The sequence below is a fragment of the Strongylocentrotus purpuratus genome, unplaced genomic scaffold (assembly GCF_000002235.5).
Source record: "Strongylocentrotus purpuratus isolate Spur 01 unplaced genomic scaffold, Spur_5.0 spur5_scaffold_8, whole genome shotgun sequence".
NCBI lineage: Eukaryota > Metazoa > Echinodermata > Echinoidea > Camarodonta > Strongylocentrotidae > Strongylocentrotus > Strongylocentrotus purpuratus.
Window position 1 is genome coordinate 13,782,537 of NW_022145614.1, and position 21,837 is coordinate 13,804,373.

General features: G+C 35.9%; 1 protein-coding gene across 2 annotated transcripts; it reads right to left on the reverse strand.

Annotated features, from left to right (window-relative positions):
* Positions 1–1,897: 1,897 nt before the first annotated feature.
* LOC115920148 lies at positions 1,898–21,118 on the reverse strand. Of its 2 annotated transcripts, none has more exons than XM_030975104.1 (12): positions 20,404–21,118; positions 15,180–15,292; positions 14,476–14,529; positions 13,369–13,449; positions 11,956–12,024; positions 10,956–11,216; positions 9,026–9,288; positions 8,330–8,451; positions 7,200–7,593; positions 5,574–6,081; positions 3,995–4,110; positions 1,898–3,055 (listed from the first exon to the last, which is right to left on the reverse strand). In XM_030975104.1, the coding sequence occupies exons 2-12, from the start codon at positions 15,256–15,258 to the stop codon at positions 2,708–2,710; spliced, it is 2,295 nt and encodes a 764-aa protein (XP_030830964.1). In that variant the 5' UTR covers positions 15,259–15,292; positions 20,404–21,118; the 3' UTR covers positions 1,898–2,707. The 2 variants fall into 2 exon arrangements, with proteins under 2 accessions (XP_030830964.1, XP_030830963.1); XM_030975103.1 differs by having other exon boundaries at positions 10,956–11,255.
* Positions 21,119–21,837: the final 719 nt, after the last annotated feature.

Sequence of the window (21,837 nt, forward strand, 5' to 3'; positions counted from 1 at the left end):
TTTATGTTGATTATTCTTATCTTTTTAAAGTAAGGACCGATGCAGTGTGTAATAGAAATATTTACATAATTTATGAATATTCATTAAGACCAAATTAAACTCTTCTTTGAATAAAACTATTCTTTTTTGTGGTTGAATGAAAATTTAAGGACTTTAAAACATTTACTAATTCATTTAACATGGTTAAGCAAAGACAAGACAATTTTTAATTGTTACCCAGTCCAAAACAAATAAAAACCAATTTTCCTTTTAAGATGCTACGATCAAAACAATAATTTATTCCAATCTGGACAAAAAAAGCATATTATGGACTGCCAATTTCACATATTTTCTTTATTTTTCCAATATAATTGATGCCTTATGTTTATCAAAAAGCTAAAGATAACTTGCAAAAAATGTGTAATTGTTAATATCAGGTGGAAAGAAAGGTTTACAAAAATAATGAATCAAGCTTCTTTTCATTAACACATGTCAACACTCTCTGCAAACTCTAACTTAGTCACTGTTTTCAGAGCATTAAATTGAACTGCATTACACAACTGATTCCAATTAAATAAAACCAATGAATATTCATTGGTATCCTTTATTTGTCCATCAATATATGTTACATGTACATGTATACTGTATCAAAATTCAAATACATATATATTGATTAATTCAATGAATTAATCAACTAAATACATATCAATGAGATTTTAAAAACGTGTAAGTTTATACATGACACTTGTTCTCTGAATCGTATAAATTTATACATGACACTTGTTCTCTGAATCGTATAAATTTATACATGACACTTGTTCTCTGAATCGTATAAATTTATACATGACACTTGTTCTCTAAAGCGTATAAATTTATTCATGACACTTGTTCTCTGAATCGTATAAATTTATACTTGACACTTGTTCTCTAAAGCGTATAAGTTTATACATGGCACTTCTTCTCGAAAGTGTATAAGTTTATACCAGACACTTGTTCTCTGAATCGTATAAGTTTATACATGACACTTGTTCTCTGAATCGTATAAATTTATACATGACACTTGTTCTCTAAAGCGTATAAATTTATACATGACACTTGTTCTCTGAATCGTATAAACTTATACATGACACTTGTTCTCTAAAGCGTATAAGTTTATACATAACACTTGTTCTCTGAATCGTATAAATTTATACATGACACTTGTTCTCTGAATCGTATAAATTTATACATGACACTTGTTCTCTAAAGCGTATAAGTTTATACATAACACTTGTTCTCTGAATCGTATAAATTTATACATGTCACTTGTTCTCTAAAGCGTATAAATTTATACATGACACTTGTTCTCTGAATCGTATAGATTTATACGAGACACTTGTTCTCTAAAGCGTATAAGTTTATTCATGACACTTATTCTCTGAATCGTATAAATTTATACATGACACTTGTTATCTGAATCGTATAAGTTTATACATGACACTTGTTCTCTAAAGCGTATAAGTTTATACAAGGCACTTCTTCTCTAAAGCGTATAAGTTTATACATGACACTTGTTCTCTAAAGCGTATAAGTTTATACATGGCACTTCTTCTCTAAATTGTATAAGTTTATACATGACACTTGTTCTCTGAATCGTATAAGTTTTTACCAGACAGGAGATGTACCACTGGTATGAATTTGGCGATCCTACTTCAAAGCTGTGGAAAGTTATTGTGTGTATACAGCTTTGTATGTTAAGTTCAATGACCTTTTAACCTTTGAACTTTGTTGAACACGAGTGACCCATATTCGAACTTGACCCGAGTCTACAAGAGATGTACCACTGGTGTGAATTTGGCAATCCTTGATCAAAACTATGGAAAGTTATTGTGTGTACTATGCTTTTAATAAAAAGTTCATAGACTTTTTGACAGTGCCGTAAAAACTGGAAAACAACAACAACAACTTTTGACCTTTCACCTTTGTCGGATATCGCCCATATTCAAACTTGATCTGAGTCTTCAAGAGATGTACCACTGGTATGAATTTCACGATTCTACTTCAAAGCTGTGGAGAGTTATTGTGTGTACAGCATAAGTACAGCTTTGTATATTAAGTTCATTGACCTTTTGACCTTTGAACTTTGTCGACCATGACCCATATTCGAACTTGACCTGAGTCTTCAAGAAATGTACCACTGGTAAGAATTTGGTGATCCTAGCTCGAAGATATAGAAAGTTATTGGGTGTACAACATAATTGTTGACGCCGACACCGCCGGTGTAAAAAGTGACGCCTATGCCTGGCTCCTGCTACGCAGGCGAGACAAAAAGGACATGAAACCATTTTAACGGATATCAACCGATGCCAAAAAACGACATCCGTTCCTCAAGTGTGACAGCCGCATGACGGATTAAACAAAAGTACCATCCGTTACTTGTACATTTTCTGATCCGGCCATGTCTGGCAGCGGAATAAGCTTGTAAGTTTTCAATTCAAAATATTACAGTAATATTAAAAAAGATAAAATTACATCTGTTTAAATCATATAGATTGTAAATCTCATGCAACTAAGATTTGTACTAAGGACCCTCTGGTGAAATTAAAAAGCTCCTCCACTTGTGCTTCACAGCCCCCACCCCCAAAAAATATTACTCCAATTTTATTGAAACCAATAGGCCTACTATTTTGCTCAATTATTTGATAGCTAAGGCAATTACAATGGCCCAATTAAGCTAGGATCTACAAAGCTACTGAAAATAGCTACTGTGCTTCTCTCTCAAACCATTCACTGTTTGAAGAGGAAGTTTTTCTCCAGCAGTCAGTGAGAAAGGAGGGAGAATCACAGAACTAGAATCAATAGTCTCAACCCAAAGCTGTTTCCTGCCCTTTTGTCCTTTGACTGGTACCTTTACCTCCTTCCACTTAGAAGTCAAGGTTCCTGTGTACCACTCGATCTGTAGGGACTTGTCTTCATGTACACTGCGAATGCAGCCAACTTGAGGCCAGTGTGTCGAGTACTCTGGGAGATATGTTGCCACCATGTCTCTCTCCCTAACTTCTGTCCTCTGTTCCTTTACTTTGGGTCCTATGTGAACCTAACAAAAAGAAAAAGAAAGTAAAATAAATAAAATAAGAAAGTGAATTGAAAACGAATAGTGTAGTGCCACTACATACATTATCAGTGATTCAAGACAATTCCTTATGTACACTTTATTTACAACATATAAACATATTATTATAGTAATTCTTTCTGAAACCTAATAAATAATTTTCTTTTATAAAATCAGAAAATATTGTTGAAACTTCTACTATTTTTGTATTTTTTGATTTTCAATTAACCCTAAAAGGGCTGTACGTTCACCGGGATATGTTTAAGGATATTTTTTTTTTGTGCCGGGAGCTTTCATGACTTTATAGCATAGAGTCTTGCGCATCTTTTGATGCCAAATATAAAAAGTTTTGACCATCGGGTAACGTGCAAATTGACGATTTTCCCATTGTCTGTGTATTGTAGCAATTCAATGCAGAAATGCAGATGTGCGATACCTACGATTACGTAAATGCAGATAACTACAATTTTTTGAGGTGCTCACATTGATGTTTAAGAAAAAAAAAAAAACAAGAAACAACAAAAACAACAAAAATTTGGGAAGACTTTTGCAACTAATGCACAAGCGTATAGCAATCACTAGTACCCAAAGCTAATCTTTACCTGACATGACCTGACCCCAAAATACTCGGCATGACTTGTAATTACTGTAATGACTGGAATTATGCAAGGGCTTACATGTATATATATTAGGGGCTAGATCTTGTGTGAAGACTATACAGAGTGTAAATTCTGTTAGGGAATAATGTTGCACTCAAGATGCAATTAAGCTGAGTGTGTTAGTCATGCAGCATTGTAGATGATTTACATTTTTTTTTTTTAGAAAGCAACTCAAGTTGTAAATAACGATTAAAATACATTTAATACTAAATATGGTTCACAATATCTTTGTCTTAATTAAGGGACATATTAATGAAACATGTACCTGTCTGAATGTTTCATCCTCTGTGTTGCAAGCATGCTCCTCAAGCTGTGGTCTGTCAGTTGGTTGTTTGGCCATTATCAGTAGATCGCATATAGGCCATCTCACTGTTGAATCTTCTGTTAAAACACACAAAGGAAATGTATTATAGCCCTGATGTAAGAAACAGTGTGCTAAAATATCAAAGTTTATGATCAGCCAGCTAGATAGGTTGTTATTACCTTCATCCAGTTATATAAACATATAGTGGCAAATTCTTGGAATAATAATCGTTTTATCTAATGATACTATGACCTAATCTCTTGAAAGGTCATATATATATTTTTTTAAAACCCTATATAGCCCGGGCTATGCAGTGTCAAAGGGGGGGGGGGGGGGGGGTGCTAATTTAGCCCCCCCCCCCCCCCCCGAGATCTCGCCCCTCAACTGCCTGATCGTGATGAAATCGTCACCTGCAACATAATCTCCAAAATCGTATATTAATCTCTCTGAAAAATATTTTGTTTAATCGATTATGCTAATTATGCTAATTTAAGCATGAAATTAGACCTTTTTTGCTCTAAATCACTCAAAACAGCTCGAAATGTGCTGTTCTTTTGATCTAGACACTCTATGTATTATTCTTAACAAGCGTACTTTAAAAAAAAATCCAGTATCAAAATTAAGTTATGTATTTCATTGTTTTTTTAATTTCTCTGTTTTTCGACCTTTTCATTTTTATTGTTTTTTCAATGAAATTTGTTGGCAACACTTATGCGATCATAACTAGCATAAACGAAATAGATTTCAATCTGTGAAAGCAGATATAATAATACATTTAAAAATATTAGCTAATACACAATTTGTATTGAAATTCTACAAGAAACCACGTTTTTGAGCTATTTTGGGTCCGATGTGCAAGTACATGTACAAAATTATGTGTAGCATAGGAACTGCATGCCCGGGCGTTGTTGCGCGAGATGTGAAGGAAAAAAGTCATGAAATTTCAGCGCAGAATGTCTTCGCTTTAAATAGTTATTGTGAAAAATGTTTTAAGGGGGGCCAAATTAGTCCCCCTTCCCCCCCCCCCACCCCCCACCCCCCCCCCCCTCATCCAGGCTATAGGGTTAAATCTCGAAAAATAGCAATACCATAATATCTATCTCTAAAAAAAAAAATTTTAAAGAATGAGTGGAGAAAAACTCAAAAATATCCTCTCAGGTTTATCTATGCTGCTGACTCAGCTGCTCCCTTGTGAGAGGCAATCAAATATCATAAATTGGCGCGTAATTTGCTGGCTCTCTGTAAAACAGCCATTCCTCTTTTTTCTATAGACCACCATCCATTTGATTTGTAGTCAATGGTTATATGCATTAGATAAACCAATATTTTTGTGTCCCACTAGCCTAGTTCGCTATTAAGATTTTTTTGTGAATTGTGCCATGAAGGGGTGTAACAGTCAAGACTTCAATACAAATTGTCAAAGTTTTGGGCCATAAAGCTTGAAGATGCTACATTGTATTTTTCAATGTTTCATAGGTGATGGAAAAAAATACCATAACACCATCAATTTTGGAAGTTTAAAAAATGACAGAAATGATACCTTCATTCTCCTCCTCTTCCAAGGTGAGTAGCTCATAGAGGGACCTCCATGCCTCAATGTCTACTTCTTCCAAGTATGGCTGGAGCTTGTCTGGTAGATGTATGATATTGATGTCCGCAAATGACTTCTCTACCAATGTTGGTTGTCCGTCTGGATGTGATGACAGGATGTGGTTGATGCCAGTGGTGTCTCTCCAATGTGGTGTAGTTGACCAGTCTTTTGTTTGTAGGGTGGCTTTTCCTTGGTGCAGTGCGAATTTGAATATGTGTGGTTTACTGTGATAGCACATGCTGTGTTGATGGGGAAGAAGCCATTTGCGAACATCAAAGAGGTGTAAGATGCGCTCCGCTGTTGTAGGGCAGTGAGCTTTGTGGAAAGCGGCGGGAATAGCTTGCAGAAGTTTTGGAAAAGATGGGGTGCTCCTTTTCTTCAAGTGAGTTGCAATCCTTGAAAAGAACTGGTCGATGTCCTCATGTGTGTGACCGACCATCAAGAAGCCAACTTTGATCTAAATGCAAACAATAAACGTTATAAGGTGAACAACAGTATGGAATAAATTGAATTTTAGGGACATTCCTCAATGATACAACCCAATAAGCATGAGGGATAATTTATTCAATTGAAATTTTTCTTCATTTATCAGAACATTTATCTAACAAAAAACATATTTATCAAAGCTTGTTTTTGTTTACGCTTTACAAATCATATGTACACTGATGACAAAGATGACAACTTTATATTGCCCATGGTTTCTAATGTGCACTACCTCTTTCCCGTTCATAGGGTTCAATCTTTCCGAGAATAATAGGCTACGACCAACAACAAAAAACCCAAAACACTATTTACCATTGGTATACATGTATCTGTGTAAAGTAAATAATTCTAAGTCACAATATCTTTTTTTAACCCTATGATGCCTACACATATCAGACATTTTGGGCAGTAAATGTATTTGATAGATTAAAACAGAGGATCAACTGAAGATATGCAACAATACAATAGTGCAAAATCCCCCATCATAAAAAGTGAGTCAGAAATAATGATTCACCTTGGAAATTTGCCATGGTGAAAATAATTTGTAATCATGAATATTTTCTCTTTTTTTTCACACTCTTTCTGCATCGTTGTTCTCTCCTGCTCACACTACAACTTCGAGAGAGTGGGTTTGACCCACTTTCAAACGCTGTTTCATGAATAGATGCCCAACAGCAATGGTACTGCATGCAGCGGGAAAGTGTACTCTACCAGTACATGTCAAACATTTTTATATTTACATATCCCTTCACAAAATATCATGTACTTTTAAACCCAAGGTTTTGGTGCAATTGGGTTTTTACCAAGTTACTTTAATTTACTGTCAACTGTGAATAGTTTTCTGACAAAAGTGAATATTTATAATGTTTATTCTCAAACAATGGGCAATTTCCGAGGTATATCATTATTTCTGACTCGTCCTTTACATGATTCTGAAAAGAACCTCCAAGACAAAGGCATTCTCTTATCCATCCAATACAAGTTCAAATAAACAAAATTTCCTTTTCATTTTGCGATTAAATAAAGCATCATTACAGACTGAATACTTATATTGACAATTAATTACTAAAAAGAACATGTATTAAACATTACCTTCTTGAAGATATTGAGTTCAAGGAGCAGGGACAGAAAAGAAAAGAGATGTCGATTCTTATTCTCCCTAGAAGTGTTGTCCAGCTGTAGGTAGAGGACTGGTGGAAGAGAGTCGGCATAACGGACCAGGATGTTGAGCAGGATATTAATGGTTAGGTTGCTGTCATGTGGGTACTCGTTAAAATCGATGTAGGCGTGTTGACCTCTTCCATGAACAAGTGCACCGGTGATGTGAGTGTGCAGTTGATCATTGTAGCTCAGAGCTTTAGGTGTTGGATGGAGTTGCGGTATTGATGTGCAGTGCTGATCCATCCCATCGATGATTACACTCATGTATTTCTCTGGCTGTGACTTCGCTTTGCGGATGTGTTTGTAATATTTTTGTCTCTCACTGCTGCTGAAAAGAAGGTAAAGAGCAATGAGGAGTCATGCTATGCTTAGAAGTTTTGATCACAAAACCAATACTAATGCCTTAAATACACGAGTAAATTGTAATTTGAATGTGTTATCTGAGACTTGGCTAGGTTTACGTCTATATCAATGATACTTAATTGTGACCAATATACTTTTTTAAAGTAATGAACTTGTGCCTACATTTCTTCTCCTGTTTTCCCTACTATTGTATTTTTCTTCTACTATAGGCTTTTCACGTCAAATATCCACTGATTAGAACCAAACATCCGTATAGGCAGTTCAAATGCCCATATTTTATTGTGGTCACCTATTCAAATATATTAACATTGTTGTTGTTTTTTTCCATTAAGAATTTCATTACTCTCTTATTGCTAATATTTGTTGTCCAATTTTTTAATTTGTTCTGTTATTTTTCTCCAATTTTGCCGCTTCTATTTAAAGCAACTTATCTTGGAGCCTGAGTATTCCTCTAAGCTTTCTCGGTTTTTGTCTCCTTCAAAATCTTTGTTGAAATATTCACTTCTATGAGGAAAGCATATAATGACATAGCTCTAGTTGTATATTGTAGCTACATGTAAAATACATCCATGGTTGTCATTTGTTGCACTTAAAATACTGGATCACAGATCACCTCATTCTAAATGCTTAAAAGAAAAAAAAGTACATCAAAATCAATTACAACATTAACTTCAAGCTTTAATCAAAGTTTGCTGTACCTTTGTTTCTCTACATGTTTTTGATGTTGTGCAATCAATTGTCTTCGAACATCTTTGTCGTTTGTCTTGCCAAGCTTCATTTTCAGCTCTGTGCACACATCGCACTTAGAGAAGCGGTTCACCTATAAAGAAAAAAAGAAAAATATCAAAGAGAAGGATTGTTAATTACAAAATTAATGTTATGGATGTGTTTTCTTGATGCATATAAATGTAGATGTTATAAGACTAATATAATAATATATTGACACAAAGATACAAGAGGCCTCAGGAATTTAACAGATTTCGTCTGGCTAAGAATCATAAATTCATCTATGTCTAACCCTAACTGTACCGGGGGTATAATTTGCATAAATTAGCATTATTGATAAAATAAGCAAATTTCCGCGAAACTAATGGCAAAATCTCTGCATAATTTTGTGGCGATTGGCCCATTTGGAGTGCATTAAAACTGCAATATGTTTTGTACAAAAAAACTGACCTGAAATCATGATGGGTCATATGACACTATAAAAGAATTGTCTGTTTTTGCAAAAACTTACGGTAGTGTAGTGTCAAAATAAAAAGTAATGAAGTGGCATTGCTGAAAACATGGCGGTTTTGATTATGGTATGCAACAACCTATGTTTAGAGCTTTTGAGCGTCCCGCCCCACTCACTCCCATCCAGTACAGTTTAGGGTCAATGGAATTTACAATACCTTGGGGATTGTGATGTGCTGCTCTTCCTTTCTCCAAATCCTTTTGAAGTGAGTCTCAGAACAAACCTCAGCATTATCTTGTCGTATTCTTCTATACACCTCTCGCTTTGTGAACCCATGTGGAAGGTTTACAGACTCTCTGTCAGGCATTCGGTCTCCATAGGAACGAGCAAATGCATTAAGTTCTGTCTTCGCGTTTAGGGTTTTGTTAATCTTGTGTCCTTTCCTCAAGCAGTTAGCAGGCAATGGGTATAGCAGTCCATCTATTCACAACAAATTAAATGCATGCATGGAAATAACTAGAAATATCGAAAATGGCTGATCACCACAAAACTCGGCATGCGCCTCAGATATTGCGCAAAGGAAGAGACCTTACCTATATTTTTGGCTGAAAATTGCTTACTTTGTCATTTATGCAAATTCTATTCATGAATATGTTTTTTATTATGAATTACATAAATAAATAATAATAATACCAGTCTCTTATAAAGCGCTTTACGAGTTAAGACCAAAGCGCTCACAGCATATTATTGCCCCAGTCATTGGATTCAATTACAAAAAAAAAACAGCATTTACAGTGCACAATCTCCTCTCCCTGGGGAGCATTCCAGCTGGTCACCTATTAGGCGCACACAATGCCAATTCAACTGCATTGCGTTCGCATCCTACAGGGTACCCATTTTAACACCTGGGTAAGGTGAAGCAATGTAGACAAAGTGCCTTGCTCAAGGAACATAAATGCTGTGCTGCTTTTACAGAGTTTATTTTTTGGCAAAAAGTTTCTTAAAAGCCTATTTGACATTATCATATAATTGAATTGTCCATATACTTGTTTTATAATAATAATAATATAATAACGGCCATTTGTACTGCGCCATGTCTGTCAGATTTGACACTGGGCGCCCCATTATGAATTTCTAATGTATTTTACTGTTTTTCAATTCTTATGTATTTTATTGTTTTAGGACTTCTTATACTTAAGATCATTATCTGGATCAATTTACAGTTTGAGTAAATGATAAATCTAGTCTAAAGAATGAAACATTACTGATTCATAGACCCAAACAAGAAACTTCACTTTGCCATTTGTTTGGTAGACAAGATGACAAAAATTTCAATTTTCGGCTTGACCTTTGGTCACAAAAGGTCAGGTAACTCTCTAGCATTCGCATCCTACTGATTTCCAAAAACAGCAAATAGCGGTTACAGCACAATCCCCGAAAATGCAGGGGTGGGCTGATGCCCCCACCCCCCAGTACAGTAAGTGTTAAAGCTACATAAGAGTAATGAAAGATAATGCAGCTGTCGTACACGAAAACCCCTCACAAAAAGTTCTGCAATTCAAGTTTGAGAAAGGGTATCTCTCGTTGTATTAAATGATTAAATGATACTTCAGTTTGGCACCATTGGAAAGCCTGTTCATTCCCCTAGACAATGATGCCCAATTTTTATAATGTAATCATGGAATATGCAGGACACCTGAATATCTGACCAAGTAGAAAGTCAAATCTTGCAAAATGCATTTTTGTCAACAGTGAATTCTTCATTTGTTTAGAGATAAGATTGTGTTTAATTGATATCAATTCTGATTGAATGCCAATGCAGTATTCTCATATTCTTCTGAAGATGAACTTATTTCAAATGATTTTGAGATATCAAAACAAGAAATTTTACCTATAATTTTGTGAGAGGTTTATATCATACAAATGAGCCAGGAAAAAAGAGTTTTAGCCAAACCAATAAGAATGACCAACAGTCACTCTGTATTTCAAGTTTAACTACCTGCAAGCTTTCTATAAACAAAAAAGGACAATAATACGTTGGATGAATATGGGAGATTCTTTTAGGGTTTATGTACATTTTTTGCCCAGTACATTATGTACAAAGGCCATGAATTTTCAAAGAAACTGTTTTGAAATATGAACCTCACCTCTGAACTGCTTCTGCCAGTAGTAGAATCTTGACCTCACAATTCCAACGACTTGATGCCAGGCTGTGGCACACACCTGCTCCAAACCGATGTTGTAGGAGAATTGGAGACTTTCATTTTCAGACCGAGAAGAGTGGGTTCTGAAGTACTCCATCAGCCATGTCCTCTGATCACCCAGCGACTTTTCCTTAAAAGCGATCCGAGCTGCAGCTGCATCTGCTCGTGTGACTCTTGCCAGACAATCTGTTGAACAACATCTTCCTGCAAGGACAGTTATAAATGTCTGATGACCAGTTCTAACTGCAAAAGGGGAAGTAAAAAACAAAGCAGTTACGTCTCCATTGTTGTAAACAGGCATGAAAGCCTACAAGAATAACCAAATCTTTGTGCGGCATAGCCAGCTTATGTACATGTATGAATGGAATGAAGTAAAATTCTCAAAATTTATTCAAGTTGCAACTTCTGAAGGACTTTACTTGCTTTGAAGTACAATATAATTTGGATCGCCATGCAAAATTGAAATATCCCGTTGTCAAATCCACTTGTTACCATTTACCTACAGAAGTCTTTGGCGATTGCCATGGTAACATTTTCTAAATAATATCATACATGTACTTACATGGTTCATTAAAAAACTGCCGTCTACTATAATAAAGGGCCGTTCTCATAAGAGCAGGTAAACCTCCTCAACATTTGCCCCCGCGGTAAATGAGAAAACGATGCAGTAATAAACCTATCAGACTGTTCACATACGAAGAAGCATCTCCTCCAATCAAAACCTAAGCAATTTTTATTTTGGTTCCTGGAGGCAAAAATATTTGACCAATCACATGCCAGGAAAATGGGATGTTGCATTGTTGCGATGCGTATTGCTCATCTTGATTGCCCGGTTTACACGCCATTTTGGGGGGGTCAATGTGCAAACTTATTTACCGCAGGGGCAAATGTTGGAAAGACCCTTAAGAATTACTTTGTTATATCAGATTGTTTGAGTAAGTACCTCTTTTTTTCTGCTCTTGATCACTGCATGATGATTCCAGTTGAAATGTCACATGTCTTCTCTTTTTTCCTGTGCAATGATATAAAAAATGAAGAATGACTTAACTATATCTTGTATAATCATTATCATTATGTTGCAGTATAAATGGATACAAAAATCTTAATTGACTCAACTTAGCTTTTTGAAAAGGGGGGGGGGGGGGGGTTGCAGGCGCAGGATTTTGGTAGACCCCGATTAACAAAAAAAATTCAAACCAACACACATAAAAACATGCTTTGTCCAATGGGGGGTAGGGGGGGGGGTAGGGGGGTACGGACGGACAACCCGAAAACATGAGGCAGAGGTGGAGGCATAACAAGTCTTATCTAAAATGTTTGTGGTGAGAAAAAGTGAGCCAAAAATATGAACCGTTTTGGCCAAGATTAACATCAATTTTTGCTAAAATGTGAAGTTTTTTCAAAGAAATTTAGCCTCATTTAGCCCTAATGACATGCCAGTTGGATGAAAGAACAGGGTAAGCTCATTTTTTTAATACCAGATTGGTAACACAAATATTTTTGAAGATATAATATAGATATATTGACTGCTTTGAGATGTGTGTACTAGCTTTTTTTAGGCTAGCAAAAATATCATCAAATATTGACTACTAGCTAAAAAACAACTGGTCAATACTGATCAAATTACAGTCTTTCTACATCATGCCTTGGTTATTATGCTGATTACTCAACAAATACTCTTTTTCTAACAGAATCATTTAAATTGTTCAATGTCTAGCACATACATGTATGGTATTGACACCCATCCCAGGTCATTTCCTGCCCTCAAATAAAATAAAAGGCCCAGTCACAATATGGATAACAATTGACTTGAAATAAGCTCATGGTTCAAAATTTGGTTCATATCCACTTGGTCTACTACCAGTTGGTCTAATTCCCACATCATCTAACACTAACATGGCTAAACCCATTTGGTCTACTATCACTTTGGTCTAATTGCCGTTTGGTCCAATCATCACTTGGACTAATTCCCACTAAGGCTGATTGTCATTTTGTCTAATTATCAAATGGTCTAACTACCATTTTGTCTATAATACTTTTCCCCATTTTGCCAAAAGATCATCTGGTCTATTACCAGTTCATCTAATCAGATAGACTAAGTGGTGTTAGACCAAGAGGGTATTAGACGAAATGGGATAGCCTAACTGGGAATTAGAAGAAATAGGAAATGGATTAAGTGGCAATTAGACCAAATGGTTATTAGACCAACTGGTTATAGACAAAATGGGATATTAGACAATGTGGGATGAGACCAAACGGGCATTAGACAAAGTGAGAGTAGACCAAGTGTCAATTCACCCAAAATTTCATACAGCTTTATTGAACACCAATTACTCATAAGTGATGTTACACTAACCCCTTTTCCTTGGAATATGGCAAGCATCCTCATCTGCATCACTCTCAAGTTCAGTGATAAAGATACCAGGAGTCCAGGGACCTGTAGGAATTCAAATGAAAAGATGTACATGTACATGTATACCACATACGCTTAACATAATACAATGTAGGTAAGGGCATAATACTTGTCTTTTACAGATACATTAAGCCCTGCCATGCTAATTGCTAACCATGCATGGTGTTATTTTTTTCAAAGACAGCAGACAGTCAGCTGTACTTGTGCTGTCCAATACGGATATATAGCAAATGAAGGGGAAAAAAGAATAGACCAGGCAAGCTATGTGACATGCTCACAGGAAACTTTAATGTTAATGTGAATGGAAAGTTGCAATATTTATTATTGACATGCAAATACATGTACGTGTATGATATCTTGTCAGATTTCACCTTTTTTTTTGTAGTTCAAATTGTCTTGGTGTTGTAAAAACATACACATTCCTGAATTAGATAGAATTGAATACTTTTTTAATTATCTTTTTTGTGTAGCAAATAAGAATTTTAGTGAAAATTGTAAGTACAAAATTTTAATCATAGTGTAAACTGTAAAAAATTAGTGGGCCACCTATTCTACACTGACAACAGTAAGGCAGATATATATATATATATATGTACAATCAGATGCAATAGGAAAATGGTATTCACTTTCATGACCCAATTAAGGCATTGACCAGCACACTTAATCTTGTCTATTGTACTATGTATACTACATGTATGAGCTGAATAGCTACTCATCATAGGGGACATTGCTTTTGTTTTCATTGTTTGGCACTCTTCTTTAGTTTACGGAAAAGTCATTTAAAGGAAGCTTAAATACCAGAACGCAGAATATAAACATGCACACGCAAAGCAAAAGCTCAAATTCTGTCAATGCATTACAAAATGAAGACAAATCTATAGAACTGTTTTATTCAAATTTGGGGTTTTACTTCAATATAAACGCAGGAATAAAGTCTTCTGCTCTTCAATGATACTTTAAGTCATGTTTAAGTTTTTGAGTTTTTCTTCATTCTTTAAAGTTTGTTCTGCTTTTCCCCAAAACATTGTATGGAATTTTCCCAGAACATACCTGTCTCACAATGTAGATCCTCATCAGCTTCACTCTCAAGCTCTGTCTGGAGACCTAAGTACATTCATAAATATGATATTGCTTAAATGGTTTACATTGTTTGGCACTCTTCTTTTATTTTATATGGAAAGGTCAATGAAAGGATTTAGCTATTCCTAGAAATGAGGGATACATTGTACATGTAGACAACATGACAGACTGTGTAAAAGCTCAATTTCTGTCCATGTTGCACAACATCAAAACAAATCTGTTTACAATTTTGGGAAAAAACAAGCTCTGAAAAAACTAGGAATTGTAATCGTCCAAAACATTACAGCATACATGTATTATGTAACACCACTATGATAATAAATAATAGTATTGTTGTTAATATTATAAATTCAATTCAATTCAATATGCTGTGAATTTAAAATACACTGAACAATAGCTATGAAAGCTGAAGATATTTACACAATTATCACAATGATCTTTGAAAATTCACAGTACATGTAGGCCTACTACTACTGGGTGTTTCCATAACCCGACACCCTAATCCTAAACCTAATCCTAACCCTAGGGTTTAGGGTTAGGGTGTCAGGTTATGGAAAGACCCACTACTACTAGTTCTCATCTATGTCCATTTTGCAAACTTTCGCTGTGCTACATTTGTTTCTGCATTCACTTACAGCACATTATTTAAGAATTCTTTCCCATAATTTACTTACCTGTCATCTGTGTGTTTGGAAGAGCATCATCAGGCTCAGCTGCACTCTCCAACTCTGTCAGTGGATCCAAAACAGCCATGTTTCTTCAGCATGAAGCACTAGATCTTGAACAGCTAGAATACATAAAATAAACCCCAAAGAACTTTATCCGATACTCTATGGGTTACTGGTTAAGGAGTTAGAAGAACTTAACGGGTCTACCCTCGACGCGCGGCACCCAACTCGACTTGGGTGCTAAGTGCGTTTATTCATGTGCGCGCACTCAGTTCCTGCGTATGTACATGTAACTCTATGTTAGCAACCCAATGCACATGCACGTGGTAGACGCAGGCCCAGGTGTTTGGTATATATCTATGGGCAAATGTAAACTGTTTAGTTCTTCTAATTCTTTAACAAGTAACCCATAGAGTGTCCTTAAACTTAAAGATAAACTTTAGTACTGGTAATGCGCTTGCATTGTGAAAGTAGAGGTGTGAAAGGATCAGAAACAGTTGATCATGTAGCATGTAAGTATTGGTGTGCACTGCAAGGTTCTGGAGTCATCAAAATCATAATAAATTTGACCGAGTCTTGGTAAAGTAACAAACACTCACATAGAAAGCTATATATGGGACAACACACATGGTGTCGGGGATGGTACTACCTTGGTTTCCTTGTCTTTCTATGCTCATTACTCAGCCAGTATACATTTTCTTCCAAAATTGTTTGGCACATGTCATTTATTTGTAATCTTGAACATTCAGTGTAAGTTTCGTTTGATTCTGTGAGAATTAATTTTTTTTTTTACCAGTACTGGAGTTTATCTTTAAATGTATGATCAGAGGGAATAAATCAAAGTTTTACATTTAAACATGAATTAAAAACTCAATTTTTAATAAAAAACATATAAGGCACTACCTGCATAGATCTAGACTAGTCTAGGCTAGACCGAAATATCAGTGTTTATGTTGGCATTGGATGCCCTGAGATTGGATTTTCTTTAAAGTCACAAGAGTTATCTGGTGGGGGGTGGGGGGTCGGTGCATTTTGGCAATTTCCTTTTATATGGTGTAGTAGTTCAAGTACTGTTGTTGTTTATCATCCATTGTTAGACCCCTTTGCAACTGACTTATCCTGACACTTTTTGTGTCTTTGCACGGTTTGGTGAGCATAATTTTAGGGGACAAATTGCAATGTTCAAGCCTCCTAAATTGGAAAAAAATTACAAAATCCCTTCAGTTTATTGAAAAAATTCACATCAGATCTTGTTACCAAAATGTATCATCAATTGTTCTGTAAACACAAGAGGTAAGTGTCAGTGTCTTTTTGATAAAAAGTTACGCCATTTAGATTAAGGGGGGACATACATATGATGTGTATAGGTCAAGATCTATATACATCTAGCCTACTTGATGTAGTATTATAACTAGATCAACATGTATGTCTAATTTAGTCTTATTACTCTGAAGTATTCTTCTACTAAAAGTTTAAGATTTATAGATCTATTCCACTCATCCACTGTATAAGGTTATAACCTAGACATGTATCTGAAGATACTTCGTCTAGTTATAACCTTGTACTCTTTTACTAATATGGGTATGGTAAGGCGTAAAGTTATAGATCTAACCACTCATCCACTATATGAGGTTATAACCTAGACATGTATCTGAAGACAGATACCTCGGTCTAGTTATAACCTTGTACTCTTTTGCCAATATGGGTATGGTAAGGCAGGCCTGTAAATGGGATTTTTCAGGGGGGGGGGTGCGTAAGTTGATAAAACGGACCTTTGATACAAAATAACTGTTTGCAGAGGCAGATCCAACATTAACCATTTTTTCTTCAGAGTGACCTGAAAGCAAGGCATTTTAAGTGCCTCCTTTTAATCCTCATGAACAGGGAATGTATCTCCTTAAACAAATAATGCGAGTGCAAATCGTGAGTGGAAATTTTCATAAAGTGACCTGAAGTCAAGTAGGCTAATCATTGCACTTTTGAGTTTAAATTTTCCATGAACATACATGTATAATACCCCTCCCTTCTCTTAATCAATCATGCGAGCGCAAAACACGAGGTCATTTTTTATATTTAAAGCAACTGAACACAGGGAATTTTAGGCTCATGCACTCCTCTAAATCCTGATGAGCAGGATATGTATTTCCTATAAAAAGGGGGCCAAAAGCCAAAACGCAAAGGCATACTGTGTGCAAAAAGAAGCATTTTCACATTTCATATGATCCCTGAATCACCTCTTTAAATATTTCCATACATGTAAAGGTGTAAACCAAATATTACGCTAGCATTCAAAGCCATTTTGGTATGCCCTGGGCGGCACCATGATGATTCCATTCCCCCAATTTTTGACGTACATGTATTTATGGACAAACCCTTACTGGTCTTTCACAATCATAAACGAACTGTTTGTGTAGTATATTAATTTAAAAGAAATGTGCAGTGTTAGAAACCTCTTGCATTGCATTTATATATTTAATATGTAAAATCCCTTTCAAAATAAAATTCTAGCAACGGTTCATCCCGAAAACTGCATGAAAATCATGACATTAACTGTTTAATCAGAACGAGGATGTTAGCAAGCTTTGTAGATCTTAATTTATCCACATACATGTAATTGTTGAAGAACTTTTTTTTCACAGTACTCCCGTTGTGTTAGATCAGCTGTACGATCTGCATAATGAATGAAAAAGAAGTCTAGTCATTCATATGCTGGTATGCAGCCAATCTTACACAATGGGAGTTACAAGCTTCCTAACAATATAACTGTTATTCTATCGCAATGTTTAAACCTAAAATTTGAGTAAAACAAATAATGTTTCTATCATTATATTATTTTTATGTATTTGTATAGCGTATTTTATATCAAAATTGTATCTAGATCTAATTAATTTTAAAGGTAATATGGAATGTTATCAAAGTCCAAATATACGTCACAGACTTGCATGTAGGGGGTCTCACTACAGATCATAAACATGCCAGCACCCTTGATAGCAGACGACATCGCAAATGCCTATTTTTCAAAATATTTGCCAGTTTGATGTGGGGTACTCAGTGGGCGTTTTTTGGTGATCTATGTATCAAAGGAAAGCTTGTGGTAAAAATTATATATTATAATTGATGAAATTCTAGTTTTGGTTTCATTTAAACAAATAATGCGAGCGGAAATTTTTTCATATAGATCTAGTTACCTGAAAACAGGGCATTTTAAGCGCTTTTTATAATCCTCATTAACAGGATCCTGTTAATCCTCCTGATAAATGGTCCACATTAATTACAATAGGTTCTTTTAAAAAAAGTGGGCCTTTCAGATACTTTTTTTTTGGGGGGGGGGGGTGCATGCCAATACTCTACAATGTAAACAGATCTAGATCTAGATGTAATATGTAGGTCTAGACCTAACTTTGTTAGATCTATAAAAAGTATAATTCTATTCTCATCTAGAAATTTAAACAAGTCAAAAAAGTGAAGAAAAAAAATCACAAATTTCGAAAGTTTAACACACAGTTAGCAGCAAGAAAGTGTTGCCATAAAAAATGCCTGAAAAAATATTGTGGTTTATACAACATTCTTCAAGACTTCATAAACAACTGTATTATTAGTATGGTAGAGGTACCTTAATCCATGCAGTACATTAATCCACGCATCCCTCAATACGCGCGATGCGACGCGTTATATGCGCTCATTTTTTTTGGATAGACAATAAAACAACAAGCCTATCGCGATATCACAACAATTTGAGGGAAAATCATTGGTTTCTTGTATTTTTATGATTTCATGAAATCATCAAGAATACACTTCATTGAGACAGAAAACGAAAATATACATTCATTTCCTGTATTAAAACTGTGGTGCGTGGATTAATGTACCGCTTGATTTTGTCAAAGAAAAATTGAAGCGGTCACGTAATCGACACGAGAGTTAACATTCACCAAATATTCCTGTCAAAGTTTTCTCTATAAATGATCCTCAGAATATTTAGTATTTAATGAGGAAAAAACGTTGATAAAAAATGTTAAATTATTTGACTTTTTAGCCTTTCAAAACAAAGTGCGTGGATTAAAAGTACCTCCATCATACAGTTGTAGATCTAAACTATGAGTAGACTAGATCTATGACCATCAAATTTTAAAAAGATCACTTTAACTTCGGCCAGGGCCTAACTGTTAGGCCTATACTTTGTATTGACATCGTGTTATGAGTGGCCTATACTTTGTATTGACATCGTGTTATGAGTGGCCTATACTTGTATTGACATCGTGTATGAGTGGCCTAGCCCAGTCAACATATTTGTAAAGTGACATTGTATTCCTTCTTACTTAAAGGTACTATGTCCCATTTGCAGGCCAAAAAAATGAAAAAGTTAAATTCCAACTGCATTTGAAAGATAATACTAATTTAGAACTTCCCTAAACAAAGTGGGGCTTAAAAATGTCTTCAAGTGGGAAAATAACGACTAGATCTATTAGTTGTCAAATCGACTTTAGGGCTATAGGCCTAGAGCCCAAAAGTAATAGTCTTGATTTTCAGACAACTGTACCGAATGGTCATAGAGGTCTACGTTTTATGCTGCGCAAAGATTCAATCAGTTTAATCTTGGCCACACAAGAAGTGGTTATTGATGTAGATCTAGACAAATGCTCATGTACCCTTTACAACTCTTTTCATGTATTTTATGACCAAAGAAGAAAAAAAAGCCAGTCAGTCACTCAGTAGTGTCTGACAGTGAAGTCTAGCAAGTAAACGGGTTTCCTTGCATAATTTGAATATGAGGACACTGCTAACATTTAAATTTCACAGATAGGACATAGGTCTAGGCCTACATGACATAGGCTAGACCCTATTCATAATTCCTGCAAAGTTCTACAGAATTTGAGGTTGGCTGCAAAAGGGACATAGATCTAGTACCTTTAAGTTCTAGATCTACTAGATCTAGTTTTACTAATACTAGACATAAAGTTAGATCTAGATCCAACATAAAATAGACTTCCAAATTGCCAGAGTCTATAGCTACTGTGGATTAGTACAGCAACGTTAGTCCAATAACTGTTTAACACCGTAACTTAGCTCCGTCTCGCCCAGTACACTACAGTGCACAACGTGTGAATCTAAGTAACAAAACACTGTGGTAGTACTAGTAGCTGTAACACTTTGTAAATTGTAACACATTAACTGTTATCTAATTAAGTTAACGTTACTGTAAAACTTGAAAGAAAAAGCATTGTAAAATTACCTCTCGCTTTCCAACGCAACGCCAGTACTCTGAAGGTACCGTAGATAATCAAGTCTTGACTCTTCTCCTCGGACAGCTGTCAACGTAGCTTTTTGGGTGCAACAAATTCAAGATTCAAGATTCGGCACGTGCTGTCGATGGGAAATCTATTGTTTACAAAACACCCAAACATGGGGATTATAGAAGTATAGTACACACGTAGGTAGACATGTCCGCCGCGCTCCGTGGGAATTTCTTAGAAACTAGCTCGACACATCGCCCGTGCGGGATTATTAACTTCTTAGAAATCGGTTCAACGCATAGTCTTACTCCCAGTCTGTGATGGACGCGGGACGCGCATTTAAAGATTCGTTGTACGGGATGGGGGGAGGGGGAGGGGGCAGGGTGAGGGTGGGGTAAAGACATTTAATTGCTGTACTGTTGGGACAACCTCAAAATTAGAACTTTACAAGATCGAGTTCGATCCATCGACCTCAAGTCTCCAGCTTTTATTTTATTGTTGTTTTTGTTTACGCCACTCCCGCTAGTCTGAGTCTATATAATTCTATACAGTACAACGTAGGCCGAGGTGCCTCTGCCCTCGACTCCAACGTCGAACAAGTGAGATGCCAACTAAAGGGTGTAATAAGAAACTAAATCATTAATTTGTTGGGTTTTTTGCATTTCGAAAATTATATGAGCCTCGATCTGCAGGACCACTTTTCGTAAAAAAAAAAAAAAAAAAAAAAAAAATTGTAAAGTGCACAGGCTTCACACACTTCAAATGGGTGTTTCCACATGTTACCTGCATGTATACACCCCTGTCATCCTAGCTGACATGGGTAGGGTTAGGGTTATGTTTAAGATTATGCTTAGAGTTAGGGGTGTAAGGTGAGGTCAACAAATGGAAACACCCCCATTTGAAGTGTGTAACGTAGGCTATGCATCTTTACGATTTGCATTATTTTTACGAAACTTGGCCCTATATACAGCCCTCCCTCCCAATACATTTTAACACAGGTCACATTTCAGCTAGTCTCTATCGAGAAAAAAAAAATCAGCTCGCGTGCACTTCAGTTTGAAAATTTGCTCATACGAAGAACAAAGGCGGGATTGGGGCTAATGGCCCTATCTTGGAGAGGGGTGTGTGCGGATGGGGGGGGGGGGCTCAGACAATGAACAACCACCAAATTTTTGGTGGGGTACATTTATCACTAAGCCACTTATAATTTTGGTGTGGATCAAATATTATAGAGCCCTTACCCCATTGTTTTTTTGTTTTTTTTTGGGGGGGGGGGGCTCAGATATCATGTGTCTACCATATTTTTGTTGGGAATCGACTATCATTGAGCTTCTCTCCTCCGAAGATATTTTAACAAAAGTCAAATTTCAATTCTCTTTCAAGGAAAAAAATTTCCATCCGCGTTATGAGTTCCCACAAAAATAGGGGGGGGG